Here is a 16,917-nt window from a genome sequence, read left to right on the forward strand (position 1 = left end):
TTATACAATCAGACCGAAGTAATGAAAATGGTTCTTACATGGTAAAAGAAGCCTATTCCATGGAATCAAAACTTGGAGCATACCACCCTAACTGGTCACTGATCTTCTTCAACCTCTCTTCTTGTCCTTTCGAGTCGCCGATCGCGGTTGTGAAAGGGTAAATATAGGTCACTTTCATGGCCATTGACCTGTATGTAACAGCATCCCCTTTCACTAAGAACTCCATCACATCCGGACCAAACCTTCCATCTACCTCAGCTTGCATATATTTCCCTGATTTGTTTCAGTTTCACATGAACAAATTTCAAACACAAAAATCCTTAAATCCCAATTTGCAACATCATATATAAACTCGGACTCGGCTACGAGCTACACACATAAGTACTTACGAGTCATATCTTCGTAACCAAATCCGAAAACACTACTATTTCAAGAAAAACACGAAGAACAGTGCAGCTGCTTTGGTCTCTACTTACCATTTGGGGTATCTTCAACAACCACAATCTTGGCATTCTTCTGAGTTTTGAGAATTGCTTCCTGCAGTTCCTGCAATGAAACAACCTCTCAATAACCAAAGCCAACATGAAACTATTTAACAAAATTTTCAAACCTGAACTGCATTCTCTTGAGAACTCCCAGGTACAATCCATGGGAAAGCAAAAGATGATGACTTTGCATTTGTTGAAATACAACCAGGATTTGTTGATGGACAAGGCCTAATTTTCCTGCCACATCACTCGTCACCATGAAGAAGAACAACTAAACATTAACTATGCATAAACACACACACACATATACATACATGCATTGGGTTGATTGAAACCCAGATAAAGAGACACAAAAAGGGAGGGTTTTTAAGACATACCCATCTTCAAGCCCAAGCTGCAAGAACTTGGACTCAGTGAAAGGGGTGGTGGTGAGAGGGGCTTGAGGGGAAGACAGGGAGTTGAGAGAAGGGATGGCTAAGGAAGGAAGTGGGGAGTTTATGGTCAACGTGAGGGCTAAAGAGATAAGGTTTGAGAAGAGAAAAGGTTTGGGTTTAGGGTTAGGGATTTGAATCTGAGGAGACTGAGAGAATGATGATTGTTTGGGAGGGGAAGTAAATGGAGGATGAAGAGCAAGTAGAGTAATTGTCATGGCTTTTTTTCGTTATCTTTCTCCTTCGCTCTCACATATTCAAGCTTTTGTTTCTGGCTCTGCTTCACTGATTACTCCACCTTGTCAAAATCTAAAACGGCGCCGTTTTGAACTCTATTTCAATAGTTTTTTTTTTTGAAATTTGAAGGAGGAAAAAAAGAAAATTATTATAAATTTCACTAGTACAATGTATTAATTTATCATTTTAAATTAAACTCTATATTTTTTCGTATCTATATTTGTTCGTTTACTGATACAGTATGATTTGTTCGTATATATATTCGTTTGAGCTTTTTGGTTAGATTTGTTTTTAATTTTTCCTTGTTTGATTCTTGTTTGATCTAAGTGGTTTTTTTTGTCAATGTTATAGGAATTTAATTTACGTTTATGGTTTTTCTTGTAAACCTTTATTGTAATTTTGAATATATTTTATTTTTAATAAAACTAACGACTTTCTATAAAAAAAAATTGATAAGTTTAGTCGAAGATAACGATAGACTGATCAATAAGTTATAATCACCTCTTTTAGTATAAATGAAAGATTATATTTTAAAATTTAAGAGAAAAATATTTTTCTAAATAAAATTAAACAATATTTTGATGGAAAGAGGTAGGATCCATCTTTAAAGAGAGAAAAATCTAATTATGCACTTCATATTTTAAATGTTGCATGAAGAAGTTATGTAAAGGGGTTAAATATCTAACAACAAAGTGATATTAAATTATGATGATTTTTTCTTTTTATTTTATTAGTTATTCAGTAGAAAAATGACTATCTTTATTAATATATTATATTTAACAATTTTTATATCAATAAATAATAGTTGAAAGTGTGATTTAAGTCATAAATATACATTTAACAATATTAAAGATTTATTAATAATGTAATGCACTTGGTAATTTTAAAGATTTATCATTTGGGCACGAATCAATTTACCTTGTTTATAAATATCCTTTGGTTAAACCTAGTTATTTCGCTAAAATTTTTGTTCTCCAATTTCATCTCGAATATGCTTTTGTATCCGAGACCGAAAAAGACAAAATTTTCTTTTGGATTCTTGGAGAAACATACTTTGAATTCTTTGGAAAAGTTATTCGAAACCATAGCAACATCATCGTTATAAGAAGCCAAGAAACTTACTAATTCAATAAAGTTTCCACGATTAGTTGAATCTTCTGTTTAATCACGACCCTGTAAAGCACAACTTTGAAAAGTTACCTACTTCACAACTTTTATAGAAATTTTGAGTTGCAATCGATTTCTTGCAACTTGTTGAGGCGTTTATTTCTCAATCACTTTTTTCGATATGTTGAAGAGAGTTTACCAAATCATGATAACTTTTCATGGCCTTCTTATGGATAGAGTTAGCATCTTTCGTGACATGAAGAAGGAAAGCACAACTAGATCATTCATTAATTTTATTCCAAGATCGAAAGCCATCATGAGTAAAAACATTTGATCTAGGGTGTCCAAGAGGCTTATTGAAGAGAAAACACGGAAGACAATAAGCGACACCCTTGGTTGGTGAATAATTCAACCAATCAAAAAATAACTTATACCATGAAGTCAAAAATTGACGTCCATACTTATCAACATATTTCGGATCATTAGAAGGAATGGTTGATAAGGACCTTTTCTGATATACACTCTTCGAACTTTATCTTGTTGATTTGGAGGAAAATCCCAAATATAATTTCGTATTCTTGGATCACACTCAATAATGGATTCATCAAAAGTTTCTTGTTCAACTCTTAGAGCTTTACTTGGATGATTATCCATCATCGGAGAATTAATGAGTGCCGAACTTGGATTTGGAGAGCTCTCACTAATATGAGGATAATTACTATTAAGTTTGGGCTCCTTTTGATCAACTAAATTTTCAATAAGAGAAGAACCAATATTACTTTCGGAATATCCCTTCCTTTTAAAAAAGAAGAATCAATTTTTTGATTACTTATATCAAGCTTTAAAGGTTCTTCACTCATTCATTTCTCGAAAAAAATGCCATATTCCATTCATTAATATCTCAACAATTATATTGTAATATTCAAATTATAAAAGATATTTAATCTTACAAGTTTTCTCTTAACTAGTTAAACTAGCTCAATTTAAGGTTTTTTTGTTAAACCTCAATTTGAACATTCTAAACCTCAATTAAGCATTATACTATTATCATTGGATCATAAGAACTAATTTAGAAAGAATAATCTACCTAGTAATCCTACTAACCCAAAGTCAAGAATTATTAAAGAAGAATTTTCAAAATTAATTATCAATATGATGATTTTAAGTTAAGAATGGGTCATAAATCTCTTACTGAACATAGAAGATAACTTATGAAGTTCTAAAATCAAAGAAATTTAATGAAACTAAGGTTTCACCGGCTCTGAAAATCAACTTAAGGTTGAAGATAACTTACATATCTGTCCATCCTGCTTATCAGGGCAGTTAGCGGAGCTTCAAAAGCTTGGCCCTTTCATGCAAATCCTTCCAACATGTAGCCGATTGTTAAATCAAGGTTATATCTTTACTCTCTCATGCTTGGATTTGTTTTTCCCTCATGACTTTTTGTTGGAGGTCCATCGAACTTTCCTCTGTGGAAGTCGAGTCCTTTTAATTTCCCCATTTTTCTTGGGGCTTCTCATCATCTTGTTTTGAATTGCAGGTGTTTCTTACCAAATTAACAAACAGGTATTTCCCCATTTTCCTCTGTGGAAGTCGATATCCTTAATTCAACTTGCTAGTATCATGATAAACAGGATTGCAAAGTCTCTAGATGCTTGAATCTTAGTGTCTACATTTTGTATGAAGTATAGCTTGAACGTTTTAGGTATCATGGACGAACATATTTTGGAAGTGACTATTTGTTTCTGACTTTGTGTTCGTCTATGCATGGGTGCTAAACTGCTTATGCCATTGGGGCACTTACCGATGAATGATAATTTGTTTCTTGTTTGAATTTGCCTGTCTGATTGCTTATGCTCTTTGGTGCATGTAAACGGTTTCACTGTTCGTTTGCTGTTTATTTTATATTTCCTTTTGCAAAAATAATTGTGGGTCGAGAAATGGGTAGGTCGAAAGGATTTGGCTTTGTCTCCTACACTTGTACCGAGGATGCCTCCAGTGCAATACAGGCCTTGGATGGACGGGCAATGATATAAAAGTAAATGGGTTTTTTAGGATTTACATGTTACTTTGATCAATGTTACTTGGACTTGATTGTGAGTGTCGGATATAGTTATGTGTCCACCATGAGTATGTTCGAAAATTTCTAACTTATTCCATGTATTTGGAGCGCTATTGGAGGGTCATATTCATAATGATGATTTGTTGGAATGTTTGGTTGACTGGAATTTGCGTCGTTGTGTGTGGATCCTTGTTGCAGGAACTCCATGGTCGTCAAGTAAGAGTAAGCTATGCAGCTGAAAGACCTCGCAACTTTGGAGGTGGAGGTTTCAATAACGGTTATGGCGGAGGCGGCGGCTATGGAGATGATAGTGGGGGCTAATCCAGAAACAATGGTTTCTCTTCTGGAAATTATGAAGGTAATATTGGATATGGTAGCACTGGTGAGGATGGTAGTGGACTCACTCGATTATCCAATTTAGACATACAACTCACTCGATGGATAAACGGACTCCATACATCTCTCTTTTAATTTGTGGACTCATTTAGGTCCAAAATCATTGTTTCGGAGCAATGCTCAACGCACCAACTTTACCACAAAATTCTTCTCGGAGCTAATCTTAATGCACCAACCTTACCACGAATATTCCCTATCACACACTTATAAAAAAAATTTAGAGTACTCTTTCTTAGGTATGCTTTTCATATCCGAATGTCCTATTTAGAACAATATTCAAATAATTCATGTTCACCAAGAGTAATTGACACAAAATGCATAGTTACGGAAATGTTTTCGGTTCAGAATTTTAAAAACAAATCACATTAGTTGTCATGATCAACCCATATTAGATAGCAATGTTGCTCGATTCATCCATAACATATATCCTAATTCATAGTTTATACAAAATAGCTATGAAATTCATATTTCATAGTTCGTATCTCACGTATTATATGCCTATTTTCAATTCACAAATCACAATTCATATATCACAACCCTTCGACTATTAAAAGTTACAAAATGGTCTCAACTATAAGATGTTATTTTTAAGTCCCTGACTATTAAACATTACAAAATGGTCACCCGACTATTCATTATGTTTCAAACTCATCATTTTTCTGTTAAAAAATGATGGCAATTTGAGTTGACGTTAACCCGCTGACTGATATATGATATAATTTGATCTCAGAATCTCAAACGATTATCATATCCCAGTCAGTAGGTTAACGTCCAACTCAATTGCTATCAATTTTTATTAAAAAAGAACGAGTTTGGAACACAATGAAAAGTTGGATGACCATTTTGTGACTTTTAAAAGTCGAAGGAGTAAAATAACAATGTCCTATAATTAGGAGATCATTTTGTAACTTTTAATAGTTAAATGATCATTTTATAACTTTTAATAATTAAGGACTCAAAAAATAATATTCGTGACCCAAAAATGCGAAGAACTTAAAAAACAGTACCATATAATCGGGGACATTTGTGTTCTTTACCTTTGAAAATAATACTTTTCCAACAATGGATATAATAAACTTAAAATAATAGGATCAATACTAAAGAGGTGATTTGATTATTAATAACAATAATAAACTACATTATTTCAGAAAATCGTCGATATGTCCGAGTGGTTAAGGAGACAGACTTGAAATCTGTTGGGCATTGCCCGCGCAGGTTCGATCCCTGCTGTCGACGAATTCTTTTTGTGCTTTTATTTTACCCTTTCTGTTCACCGGATTATTTAGGAAACGATGATAAGACAGGAGCTTTTATGGACATATCTACTTGACAAAAATAAATGATGACTTAGCCTTGAATCTCAGAAAGGTATTTTACAGCGTAATGTTCGTAATTATCTTCGGGTTATCCATTTCATATTTCTTTGAACATGGTGGTAATGCCATCTACAATGGGGGATGGATTTGGCTAAGTTCTGGGGATCAAATTCAGACACTGCCTTAAACGAAATCATCTCCCAAGTTGAGGTTGATGAACTACTTGGGCTAAGCCTCGGGTTTGGCTGTTTACAAGGCATAGAAATTTGTGAATGGTTAGGGAGGCTGTAGATAGAAGCCTCTTCAGTAAACTCTTTCCGCTTCCGCTTCTTAATCTACACAACGGCTTTGATCGGAGGAGTGTTTTTCATGCTTTTCTTGAAAGTGTTAACTGTTAACAATGAGGTCTTTAGCCGGCCGGTTATGTTTTTAGGAGCTTGCAATGGGGAATAAAAGTATCAAATTTCTAATTGATCAACAACGGGCGCTTGTTACAGACATATCTACTTGGCATAGTCCGAGTTCCATATGAGATTAGTACTATTATTTTTGTTGCTGCAAATGGTCCATAGCTTAGGAATATGAACCTAGATGTCTGCAAACCGATCATACATTCATGATTCATAAACAGTTTTTCCACACAAAACTCACTACCTAGTTTCATTACATATTACTAGACATTTCTAAAACCTGTAAGGAGGATAGAGGTCCGTAGATAACTAGTTGTGGGTCGAAGAAGATCGAGTTGTAAGTGATGCCCTCATATCAACGATGGCGGATTCATCGGCACCCAGCTTTATGGCCTCTTTGCTTGCTCTTATAAACCTTGAAACTGCGCCTTTGACATACTCGTGAGCTTCTTTTACACTCATTTCTATACTTGCCTTGTCAGCAAACCTGCTCAAGAAGTGGTCACCGTAAAGAACGGAGGATAGTTGAACAGTCTCACTCTGAAATTCGGAGAGACTGGCATTCTCTTTCGCTTCCGTCATCCTCAAGGGAGCTACTTCTGGTAATGTCTCTGCAATTATTTTAGATGAAAACAAATTACTGCTAATAAATCTTCTTTCCCGTCCTTCATACATGGATGATACAACTTTGATGATCTTATTAGTAAAATTAGTGTTGTTTGCACTTTTCAAATAAACATAAGCATATCAAACACGTCTGTATCTGTTTTACCTGGGCAATCAGTTCTGGGAGAGGTTAACTCTCCGACAACGTTTTCGAAAGTGCCGGCCCAAGCATCCCTGTGAGTCAAGAAGTTGGACGACAGATTGAACATTTTCTTTATTGTTGCAGGGATTGATGAGTGCTCATATTCAGAGTTTGGAAAAGGTCCCTTTGGACCACTAATCACTGCAACACCATAAGATTTAGCCAGCCAATTAGGGGATTACTTTGATATTCTAATATAAAAGATCATCAATGCGTATCGGACTTTACCGGTGCCTTTCTTGATCCAAGGAGAGATAATGATTGTCGGCACACGAACACCGAGCCGATCGAACTTGAAGAAGGAAGGTGCAGGGCCAGTGTTTCCATCCGGGTTCGGGACATTAACATAGGGAGTCTTCACATGGTCATAGAATCCACCATGTTCATCATAAGTAATCACCAAAAGTGTCTGGTTCCATTGAGGGCTGGCCCTCAATGTCTCGTACACCTCCTTCACAAGCTTCTGGCCATTAGCAACATCATGGGACGGGTGATCGTCGTTCGCAGGCAATCCCTTGAGATCGAAATAACTCGGCTCGATCACCGTCAAGCTTGGAAGCTTACCTTCCCTTGCATCTTTCTTGAACTTCAAGTTATACTGATGGAACTTGAAAACGTACTTCAGTTTCCTCAGGTTCCTGTAAAACAAAGTTGTGGGGATGTTCTGGAAATAAACCCCAAAGTTCTTGCCATTCTCATGGAGTGAATCGAAGATTGTTTTTTGAGGGTAGCCATGAGCTAACTGTTTCTTAACATGGCTGGTTGAACCATGGGAAGTGGCCGAATAGACGAACAGTCTGTTCGGCTGTGTTGGACCGGGGATCGAAGAGAACCACCGGTCGAACACCGCGAATTCCTTCACCAGAGCAGCGTAAACTGGCACCGACTCGGGTTTAAAGCCTTTCATGACGGTTTCCGATAGGTTCGGGGACATGGACAATGCTTGTTCGACAAAGCCGGTCATGGAAGGGACGGTGGAAGAGCCGAATACCTGTTGTTCGACGGCTTCGAAAGAGTGACCGGGATCCGGATCCACGAATTCGGCATCGTCGGTGAAGCAAATGGATTGTGGGCTCGGGTTTTGGGTTGAAACCGGGTTGCATTCGGATCCGGTAACGCCATTGATTGATGGGTTGATGTGTTTCTTCATCCAGCCGAGCATGTGGTCGAAGGATCTGTTTTCCATCACCAGCACCACTATGGTCTTGATGGGTGATTGCTGCTGAGCTACCAGTGGTGCGAAAAGACATGAACCAGTGAGAAACAGCGAGAAAATGAAGGAAAATGAAGCCATTTGATAACTCAGTGGATTGGGGTTATTGAAGCTGGTTTCCAGGAATCTAACAACTTCTAAAACTTTGGACAATCATAAGTGAAAAACTTGATTGGGAATTCACTGCATTATTTGCAGAAAATCTGTGTTTTTTCTTGCTTTTAGAAAATTTCCAGTGTCGAGAAAAAGAGAAGACAGACCCACAGAGAAGGAAAAGAAAGTGATTGCTTCGGTTTTTCAAAGGGAAAAAGCAACAAAGAGAGGAAGACATTGACATTTTTATTTATGAAGCTTTCGTGTCCATTTGTGAATTTAATCGGTAAGTGAGTTGGATTTTCAGTTATATTTTAGTGTTGTGTTGCATTCATAAAGATTCTTTACTGTGAACTCCATGGAAGTTGCTAGACAAAAAAATGTTAATTTTTTTTTACAATTATCTGATCTAGATTAATCAATTAATAAAATCTGATTGTATGAGAAAAATATGATAAATATTTTTTGTTAATATTTTATTGGATTTTTCAAATAAAATTAATAAGAGAATAATTATTAGTTTGATAAGAACTATTATTTTAATATTTAAAAAATATTTAAAATTTAAATATAATTATTTTTTTATTTAAGTTTGATTAAGATAAAGGTTGATTTAAGCAGTCAAATACTATTTTTAAAACAAAAAAACAAAAGGGAACTCTCACTTTAATCCAATTTCTTTACATTATTTACGACGGAAAGTTGTCTCATCTTTGGCTTTATAGGGGACAAAGACCCAACATTATCCTTCCACTAACGGAGCGTGAAAGGATGGGATGCGGCGAGCACTATTAATTAATCAATAATCATGATTAAGAGTGAATTAGTTTAGGGTTTAGAAGGGAGTAGAATTGCTTCCCTTCTCGAGTGGGGTGCACGTGAAGCACTTCATAGTCTTCGCCAAATCGGGAAGTAGGTAATTTTAGATTTTATGTGATGGAGGATGGTCACGGGTGCAATTCCCGCTACTTAGTTGTCGATTTCTTAATAAACAAAAACAAAAAGAATTTTTCAAAAAAAAATGAAATCAAAGTTGAATATTGTAAGAATTAAAATATTTAGTTCAGTTTAATTTAATTTAATTTTTTAGATTTTATCTATTTATTATTTTTAAAATTTAACATAATAAGTTTTAAATTTAAATATGTAAATCAAATCGAAATTAAACTAAAAAAATGTACCAAGTTAAATTATACAATTTAGTTCAAGGTGAATTTTTCGAATTTATTACTCAACCTTAGTTATGGGTAATAGGTGTGCAAATCCGAGTACCCGCAACATCCACATTGGTGATTTTTCGGGTTGTGTCCCGACCCAGATATTACGGGTATCCAGTAATCGGGTACCCGATACTCTTTTTTTTCATTTTCAAATTATTAATTAAAAAAATATACACAAATTTAAATATTTGAAACTTCAAATTACATACTCTAACATCCGAATATAAAATTTAAAAGTTCGAAATACAAAATTTAATAATCCATAATATAAATAATTCATTATATTATATATATATATATATATATATATATATATAAATAAAAACTAACCGGGTACTGGATAACTGAGTACCCGAAAAAACTCAATTTTGTAACCTGGGCCCGATCTGGAAAAGGTAGGGCCAGGTACCCGACTCGGTTAGATAATTTTTTAAGAAAATTACCCGATTTTTTAAATTTGAGTCGACAGATCAACGAATCGAGTCCACCAGGTTAGGTATTTTTACACACCCCTAGTTAAGAATGGCATCAATTCTTAGCTTAGAGAACGAGGAAGGTGAGAATTCACTAACTTTTGTCACTGCTTCGGTAAAAAAAAAAACGAGTCGAAGGAATTGAAAAAGAAATTGTAGAGCATCACGATCACATCACATGCCCCTAAATCAGGCTTTTAAGCAAGAAAAAAGAACTAAACCGACCACCAGCCGACAGTGGAAACTTTCCAACAATTTTGGGCGTTTTAGGCTTCGCCCACTTTTGCTTTTCCTCAACCTTCTACAACGAGGAATGGATGATTCCGATTTATAAATTCCAATAATATTTTATTTTCAGTGAAAATCTAAAACTAAATTTCATGAAATGCAACTCTGTTTATTTTCCTTACAAAAAGGTGATTTCACCCTTCAACAAGTGTCAAAATTTTCAGAGATAAACCATGGGAGAAGACCACAGTTTTGAGTTCAATATTCTAAAATATGAAGGCAGCAAAGAAGAACCCATAAAACAAAAAGACTCGTTCACCTCTATGCTATTGCATGTTGACCTAATAAATTAGGGGAAAATCAAGCACAAGAAATGCCTTTGAGCCATTTTTATGAATGGGAAGTTCCTAACAATGCTAGTTACCGGCTTTCTTCAGGTATGCTAATAACCCCAGCCCAGCAACAACAGCAGCCCCGGCTGCCACCGCGCTGTACGCGGCAGCCCACGAATCAGATTGAGCATAATCCAAGCTTCCTGAACCCGAACCCCTTCGATGGTTTTGCTCTCCTGAATAGTCTAAATGCAACCTCAAACCCTGCAAAAATTCAACCAATTTTTTACTTAATTGAGCTGAATGGAGTTGTTGAGGAATTTCACTACCAATAACTAGGTATTATATTCTCGGGACGGCACTACCATATAATGTCGGAGGGGAAGTTCGGGCAGGGTGTAGGAAGCTTGATTCAATTCACCTTAGCATCACTTTACACCCTGCTCGACCTCCCCTACGAGACGCTCCCCAGAAACCCACAAAGGTAAGGGGACAAACCCCCAAACATTATGATAGTACTGTCTCGAGGACATAATATCTGATTGTTAGGAGTTCCGACTGATCGTGTAATTAGAAGATCCTTCAACAATTACTACGGGAGGAACATAGATTCGGAGTAACGGTGAATTCCTCTGTGAAATGCAGTATCGGATCTCTATTCATAAAAAGACAGTTCAGTCATACCTTCCAACCAACTAATTTTGCATGCTCCACAGCAGCTGCGAGATCACTGTCCGATGTCAGGACAACTTTGTCATGGTCTTCATCTTCATACTGCATAATATGCCCACCAATTATCAAAACATACATACTTGATACACATCGTTTTCATCTTCATTATTAAACTAGTAATTTTTTTTGCCAAATGCCTACCAGAATTTGAGGTACCCTGTTCCTGTCTATGTCATCCTCCAGTCTATGAAGGATTGCAGTTATTAGATCTGTCATACTCCGTGTATCTGTATTGTGAAACAATAAGCAAACCACCTATTAATATACGATTTTCCTGGACGTAACATGAGGTATAAATGCAGGTTGTTGATGAAGGATAGGGTCCCTCCTATACTATCTACCGAGCATCATGCTCAAGAAAGGCGGAAAAAGGGCCCGTATGGCCACTCGAATATTATTTTCAACGGAGCATCATTGCACCACTAACCAATTGTTAATCACACGGATATTAACCATAAGATTAGAATTTGGATCAAAAAAGGTGAAAGATGAATTCTTGGAGCTAGTGTCACTTATAAGATTCATGGAACGGTAGCATACCACAAAAGAATCTATGCATTCGACCCCTTTTGTCTTGTATTTTGAAACCGAATGTATTCGGCAAATTGGTTGAAGGATAGGGAAGAACTCTCCCTGTCTCAGCTACTACAGAAGCCAGCTTCAAAGAATTATCACTGAGACATCACTATCACTAAATCAATAAATGGTAACGGCAAAAATCACAACTATATCCAGAGGAACATCAATATAGGAAACCTTCGAGCGTCATCATTGACTTCATTGGGTGGTAAGGCCAACGCAGAATCCCAAAACCTTTGCATCATCGTTGTGGAAGTCTCATTATTGATTCCAGAGGCAGTACCAACCTAGTTATTGAAGAAGAAGCCAAGACTAAAAAAACCATGAATTGCAAAGGAAATAGGATAAAAGAATCATATTCTTCTTTGATTCTCAAACCCATCTACAAAAGCACCATAAGATTACTTCAAAAACTCCAAAGTCTTGGAACAATACTGACTTGACTTATTGTGGCAACAGCGGCGTGAGTAATGTGGAGTACATCAACAACAGCAACAATCTCTCCATCTGCATCCAACCATTGAAACTTATTAAGAACTAGTTTGACGTACATACAACAATATATTCTTTGCAAGGTAGCAATTTATATCACCTCTATCTACCACAGGAAGGTGTAAAAATTTCCCATCATGCATGGTATGCAAAGCATCAACAATTGGTGTGTCAACTGTTGCACATTCTGGGTTAGGAGTCATGACCTATCCAGGAAATTAAAGCAAAATGACTAGAACTCAACATTATACTCATTATCTAGGTTAAAAACTGATCAATTGCTACTAGTGTGCATACGGCCAAGTAATGAGAATAAAATACTGCTGACATGGGAACATAAAATGAGATCGAGAAAAATTTACAGTCTCTACAGTAGTAGTCTCTGGAGGCAGATTTTGCACTATTACCCGCATCAATATATCCTTTGAACTGTCAGAAATTCAAAGGCATAAGTTAGAATATAGGATATGCCAATGACAACTGCAACAATTAAAAATAACAAAACAGATTAGAATACTCCTTCCTACCCTCCCTCAGCTACGTAGCGAACAATATTGAAATACGATTTGATTCAAAATAGACTCACGTTATGATCCCTCGTGGTTTTTTGTCAACTGTCACAACTGCAGAATTAAATTGAGATTCAAGCATCTTTTTTGCAGTGGCTAAAACTGTGTCATCAGGTGAAACCGTTACAAGCCTGACAGAGGGGCATCATGTTAAGCAAAGCTACTCATATTGTCATGTGTGAACAGAACAACATTAGCAGATATGTAAAAAGAGAAAGTATTACCTACTTTGGATTGTCTGTAATAATTGTAGACAGTAACGGCCTGAACATACGCTCCCGAAGTGTCTCAATGAATGTACTCTGGCCTGCATATCACCCCGTAAGATTGCACAAAAACAACTCCATCAAAGACAAGAAAATACCATCCACCAACCAGATAAAGGTGTTCCCCAATTTTTTTCTACACCCTCAACAGCTGCAACAATGGCTTTTCCCTTCTCGGCTGCCCTTTCCATTCGAGCAATAGCATCATACAAACACTTAGCTATATCAAGTAAAGCAATGACTTCCCCATTCTCTACAACAGGCAAGTGTCTAAATTTTCCTGTTTATAATAAAATCAGAACAAAATTAGATGATAAGCTATAAGGAAGTACATCACATAAAAGGGTGGTTGTCAATAACAAAAGGCCAACCTTGGACCATCTTCTGGAGTGCCTCCACAGCAAGAGAGTCAGAAAGAACAAAGACAGGATTCCTAGTCATCACCTTGGAAACTGGTGTCTCCTCCAGACTAAGCTCCCGAGCAATTACTCGTAGTGCTATGTCCTTCGGGCATTAAAAAGACGAAAACTCAATAAATAAGATACAGCATAGTTATAGTTCACTAAACAACTGAAGGCAGTACAAAAGCCACCCCCTCCCCCAAGAGCCAAAGAGTAAATAACTGAGTAACTACAAGTCTACAACAGTCAAATCTGAAATGCCTGAGAGAGCATGGTTTAAGATATCATATCAGAGAGAATAAATTAAATCTTGTAGCTGGCTCAACTTGTTTGGAGAGTTGTGTATAAAGAAATTTGTTACAATTCACAATATAAGTCACACCTTGTCCGTGAGGATTCCACAAAGTAATGCATTAGAGTCGGTGAGTAATAAAGCATCAACCCTACGAGCAGCCATCCTGCGGCAAGCCTCATAAATGCTTGTACTATCAGGTACTGTCAAAGCCTTTGATAGCCGCAACTTCTTCACAGTACGCTCTCCAGAAAGTGCCCTTTCCACATGCAAGGTCAAACAAAAAGTTCCATTAATACTTTGAAGATGGAATTTGTTAGAATGTGTTAATCATTTTTCATCACTAATTTTACAGAATGATTACGTTTAAAACATGAATTCCACAGATTTTCACCAATTATCAAGATTAATAGCTGCTTCTACTCTTGTCGGTTAAATTTCAAAATAAAGAGGCCAAACATATTTTAAAGCAAAGAAAGGAAGGTTCATGTTTAAAACAGTACAACTAGAAGATAAAACATATTGCTCCAACCCTTTCAGATTAATTGAAGTACCTGTGTTAGACACATCTGTAATCTCAACATGTGCACATCCTTGAAAATATAAGTATGAGCCTCCAAATAAAAGGGAAATAAAGAATGCTCCTATGTTGGATGCATTGCCAAGCAACATAAACAACACATACAAGGTAAAGAGGAAAACGAAGGTCGTGGTTACTCTATGCTTCCTAAAATAGGCACACCACTCACTCTTTATTTGCAATAATCAAGACCTAAAACCAAGTTAAAAAGAATATAGTGTGGAAACATCCGTAAAGAATCATCCAGAGTGACCCACAAAATTTTCTAATCAGGTACTCCGGCCCAAACTATTGAAGATTATGCAAGCAGCAGCAATAAAGCTAAAGATCTTTCCAAAAGCAACTAAAAGAATATATACTAGTTATATTAATTATAGTTTTCCTTCAATCCATTCAAATTCAATTATCCGTAATAAAACTCCATAAAAACTAAACTGAGCCATTTACACATGGATGGATCGAGGGAGGTGCTAGTGTGCGGTCACACACTGGAAATTTTAAATTCTCACTTAGTTTAGGTATTTTCTTTATATTTTACATATGATGATCTAATTCCTTTCACCTAAAATTTTATAATTTCAGGTCCCTAAATTTCTAATATAACTTCATTTAGTCACATGATAACCTAAAATTTTCCTTGGCAAAAACTTCAATAATCCTTTAAAATTCAATTCATCTGGTATCGCGGTAAAAAAATGAAACACAAGATTTGAAATTAAATAACTTACATAGAACGAGAAGATGGTAAGAATGTTCGGATACATTCGGAACCTCCACTCTCCGATATTCTTTTTCTCGCTGGTGATATACTTACCGTTGATAAACTTCGCCTCAACGAACCACGTCGACTTGCCATATCTAATCCCAGCTAATCACATAGAATTTCCAATTTTCAGATATTAAAGAAAAACGAATGGAAACAAATTAACAAAAATAAATAAATCACACCTCCAAAAGGATAATAAACCACTTACCAAAATTAGAAACTTATTTGTTTTGCGTCGAATCAGGGGATTCCAAACAAACAGCTAAAAGATATTAAAATTTCAGCTGGAATTTTTTAATTATAAACAAATTGAGCATAGCTGAAGATGGAAACTGAGCGAAAATAAAAGCACTAAAGACTCTTGGCTTCAGAAAGCGCAGAGATGTTCTTTGGAGTTTCTGTATTTTTACGAGAAAAATGGAATAACCGTAGGTCGGGAATCCTGTTGGGAGAACTCGCCGGAACACTTTCCGACCGGGAAGAAGAGAAAGGATAACAAACAGAACCACGAAAACCCTAAGAATGGGATGATATGAAATTTGGCGGAAACTCGGAAGTGTAGCCAATCAGCTTTTCCCACGTGGAATATTTTTAAACTGAAACTTGATCCAATTTATGTGATTTTCTGAGATTTCCAATTTTCACGAATTTTTGTGATTATAATTATATATACTTATTTCTGGTCACTCAAATTTATTTATATATATTTTTTAATTATTTAATTTTAAAATTTTAAAATTTAGAGAGAAAAAAATTCGAATTTCGTTCTCTTGTCACTCAACTAATACGTGTCATTTATATTTTTTTGGATAAATTAGATTTTATTATCCAAAGGAGCAATGTTGCTACAAGAGACATCCCTAAAGGGAGTATAAACAATTACATACAATAAAAAATGGTTAGTCTATACCCCAATTACAACAAAGATTAAAATTAACACTATCATTTCTATTTATGATTTTACCTCTAAACTGAATCCGGACAATTTCCTTGATAGAAGTAAGAATTTGATCAGCTTCTTTAGATCTTCGTTGAAATATTCTTCGGTTTCTCTCCTCCCAAATGAAATAGATAAGGGATGTCCAAGCTAATTTCAATAAGGTAGAGATGAGAGATTTGCCCCTCCATTCATCACAAGCCCATTCAATCATAGTTTCCCACGACATGTGTGGTTTTCGCAAATGAGAGAGATTTAAGATTGAGTTCCACAGCAATTTAGCAAAGCTACAGTCTGCAAATAAATGGTTCATGGATTCAAGAGATTCATTACATAGAACACATTGACCATCAGTGAGAATACCCATCTTTGACAGTCTTTCCCGAGTTGGAAGTCGGTCTAAGATGACCATCCAAGCTATCATACTAAACTTAGGTATATGAGAAGGGAACCAAATTATTTTGTGCCAAGGAACCTTACTTCTTCTTT

General features: G+C 35.9%; 4 protein-coding genes and 1 non-coding gene across 5 annotated transcripts; 2 read left to right on the forward strand and 3 right to left on the reverse strand.

Annotated features, from left to right (window-relative positions):
• Window positions 1–27: 27 nt before the first annotated feature.
• Window positions 28–1,165, reverse strand: LOC120200233 (thylakoid lumenal 17.9 kDa protein, chloroplastic). Its single transcript, XM_039201133.1, has 4 exons — window positions 866–1,165; window positions 611–725; window positions 477–546; window positions 28–273 (listed from the first exon to the last, which is right to left on the reverse strand). Exons 1-4 carry the CDS (start codon window positions 1,135–1,137, stop codon window positions 53–55), a joined length of 678 nt encoding a protein of 225 aa, XP_039057064.1. The 5' UTR covers window positions 1,138–1,165; the 3' UTR covers window positions 28–52.
• A 2,951-nt stretch (window positions 1,166–4,116) lies between these two features.
• On the forward strand, window positions 4,117–4,710 carry LOC120200082 (glycine-rich RNA-binding protein 3, mitochondrial-like). Its single transcript, XM_039201007.1, has 2 exons — window positions 4,117–4,287; window positions 4,524–4,710. The coding sequence occupies exons 1-2, from the start codon at window positions 4,117–4,119 to the stop codon at window positions 4,644–4,646; spliced, it is 294 nt and encodes a 97-aa protein (XP_039056938.1). The 3' UTR covers window positions 4,647–4,710.
• A 1,165-nt stretch (window positions 4,711–5,875) lies between these two features.
• On the forward strand, window positions 5,876–5,957 carry TRNAS-UGA. Its single transcript has one exon. It is a non-coding gene; the product is annotated as a tRNA-Ser (tRNA).
• A 674-nt stretch (window positions 5,958–6,631) lies between these two features.
• On the reverse strand, window positions 6,632–8,769 carry LOC120200231 (non-specific phospholipase C6-like). Its single transcript, XM_039201131.1, has 4 exons — window positions 7,484–8,769; window positions 7,220–7,396; window positions 6,758–7,058; window positions 6,632–6,727 (listed from the first exon to the last, which is right to left on the reverse strand). Coding segments are annotated over exons 1-4 (1,545 nt in total). The 5' UTR covers window positions 8,550–8,769; the 3' UTR covers window positions 6,632–6,726.
• A 1,861-nt stretch (window positions 8,770–10,630) lies between these two features.
• Window positions 10,631–16,022, reverse strand: LOC120200229 (CBS domain-containing protein CBSCBSPB5-like). The gene is made up of 15 exons (XM_039201128.1): window positions 15,700–16,022; window positions 15,454–15,593; window positions 14,236–14,404; window positions 13,824–13,956; window positions 13,562–13,732; window positions 13,415–13,493; window positions 13,204–13,317; window positions 12,980–13,046; window positions 12,718–12,823; window positions 12,565–12,632; window positions 12,303–12,412; window positions 12,087–12,220; window positions 11,688–11,773; window positions 11,499–11,588; window positions 10,631–11,078 (listed from the first exon to the last, which is right to left on the reverse strand). Exons 2-15 carry the CDS (start codon window positions 15,579–15,581, stop codon window positions 10,899–10,901), a joined length of 1,635 nt encoding a protein of 544 aa, XP_039057059.1. The 5' UTR covers window positions 15,582–15,593; window positions 15,700–16,022; the 3' UTR covers window positions 10,631–10,898.
• Window positions 16,023–16,917: the final 895 nt, after the last annotated feature.

This window comes from Hibiscus syriacus, unplaced genomic scaffold (assembly GCF_006381635.1).
Source record: "Hibiscus syriacus cultivar Baekdansim isolate YM2019G1 unplaced genomic scaffold, ASM638163v2 tig00005929_pilon, whole genome shotgun sequence".
Classification (NCBI taxonomy): Eukaryota; Viridiplantae; Streptophyta; class Magnoliopsida; order Malvales; family Malvaceae; genus Hibiscus; species Hibiscus syriacus.

Bases quoted from the DNA above. Each gene is read 5' to 3' on its own strand.
- LOC120200233 (XM_039201133.1), bottom strand. From the start codon at position 1,137: ATGACAATTACTCTACTTGCTCTTCATCCTCCATTTACTTCCCCTCCC. The intron at 547-610 runs GTTTGAAAATTT...GTTTCATTGCAG, and splicing joins CTCAAGAGAATGCAGTTCAG to GAACTGCAGGAAGCAATTCT. The intron at 274-476 runs GTAAGTAGAGAC...GAAACAAATCAG, and splicing joins TGTTGAAGATACCCCAAATG to GGAAATATATGCAAGCTGAG.
- LOC120200082 (XM_039201007.1), top strand. From the start codon at position 4,117: ATGCTCTTTGGTGCATGTAAACGGTTTCACTGTTCGTTTGCTGTTTAT. The intron at 4,288-4,523 runs GCAATGATATAA...TCCTTGTTGCAG, and splicing joins TACAGGCCTTGGATGGACGG to GAACTCCATGGTCGTCAAGT.
- LOC120200231 (XM_039201131.1), bottom strand. From the start codon at position 8,549: ATGGCTTCATTTTCCTTCATTTTCTCGCTGTTTCTCACTGGTTCATGT. The intron at 7,397-7,483 runs GTAAAGTCCGAT...ATGGTGTTGCAG, and splicing joins TTGGATCAAGAAAGGCACCG to TGATTAGTGGTCCAAAGGGA. The intron at 7,059-7,219 runs GTAAAACAGATA...AAATAATTGCAG, and splicing joins TCCCAGAACTGATTGCCCAG to AGACATTACCAGAAGTAGCT.
- LOC120200229 (XM_039201128.1), bottom strand. From the start codon at position 15,581: ATGGCAAGTCGACGTGGTTCGTTGAGGCGAAGTTTATCAACGGTAAGT. The intron at 13,047-13,203 runs GTGAGTCTATTT...AATTTCTGACAG, and splicing joins AAACCACGAGGGATCATAAC to TTCAAAGGATATATTGATGC. The intron at 12,413-12,564 runs GTCAGTATTGTT...TTCAATAACTAG, and splicing joins CTGTTGCCACAATAAGTCAA to GTTGGTACTGCCTCTGGAAT.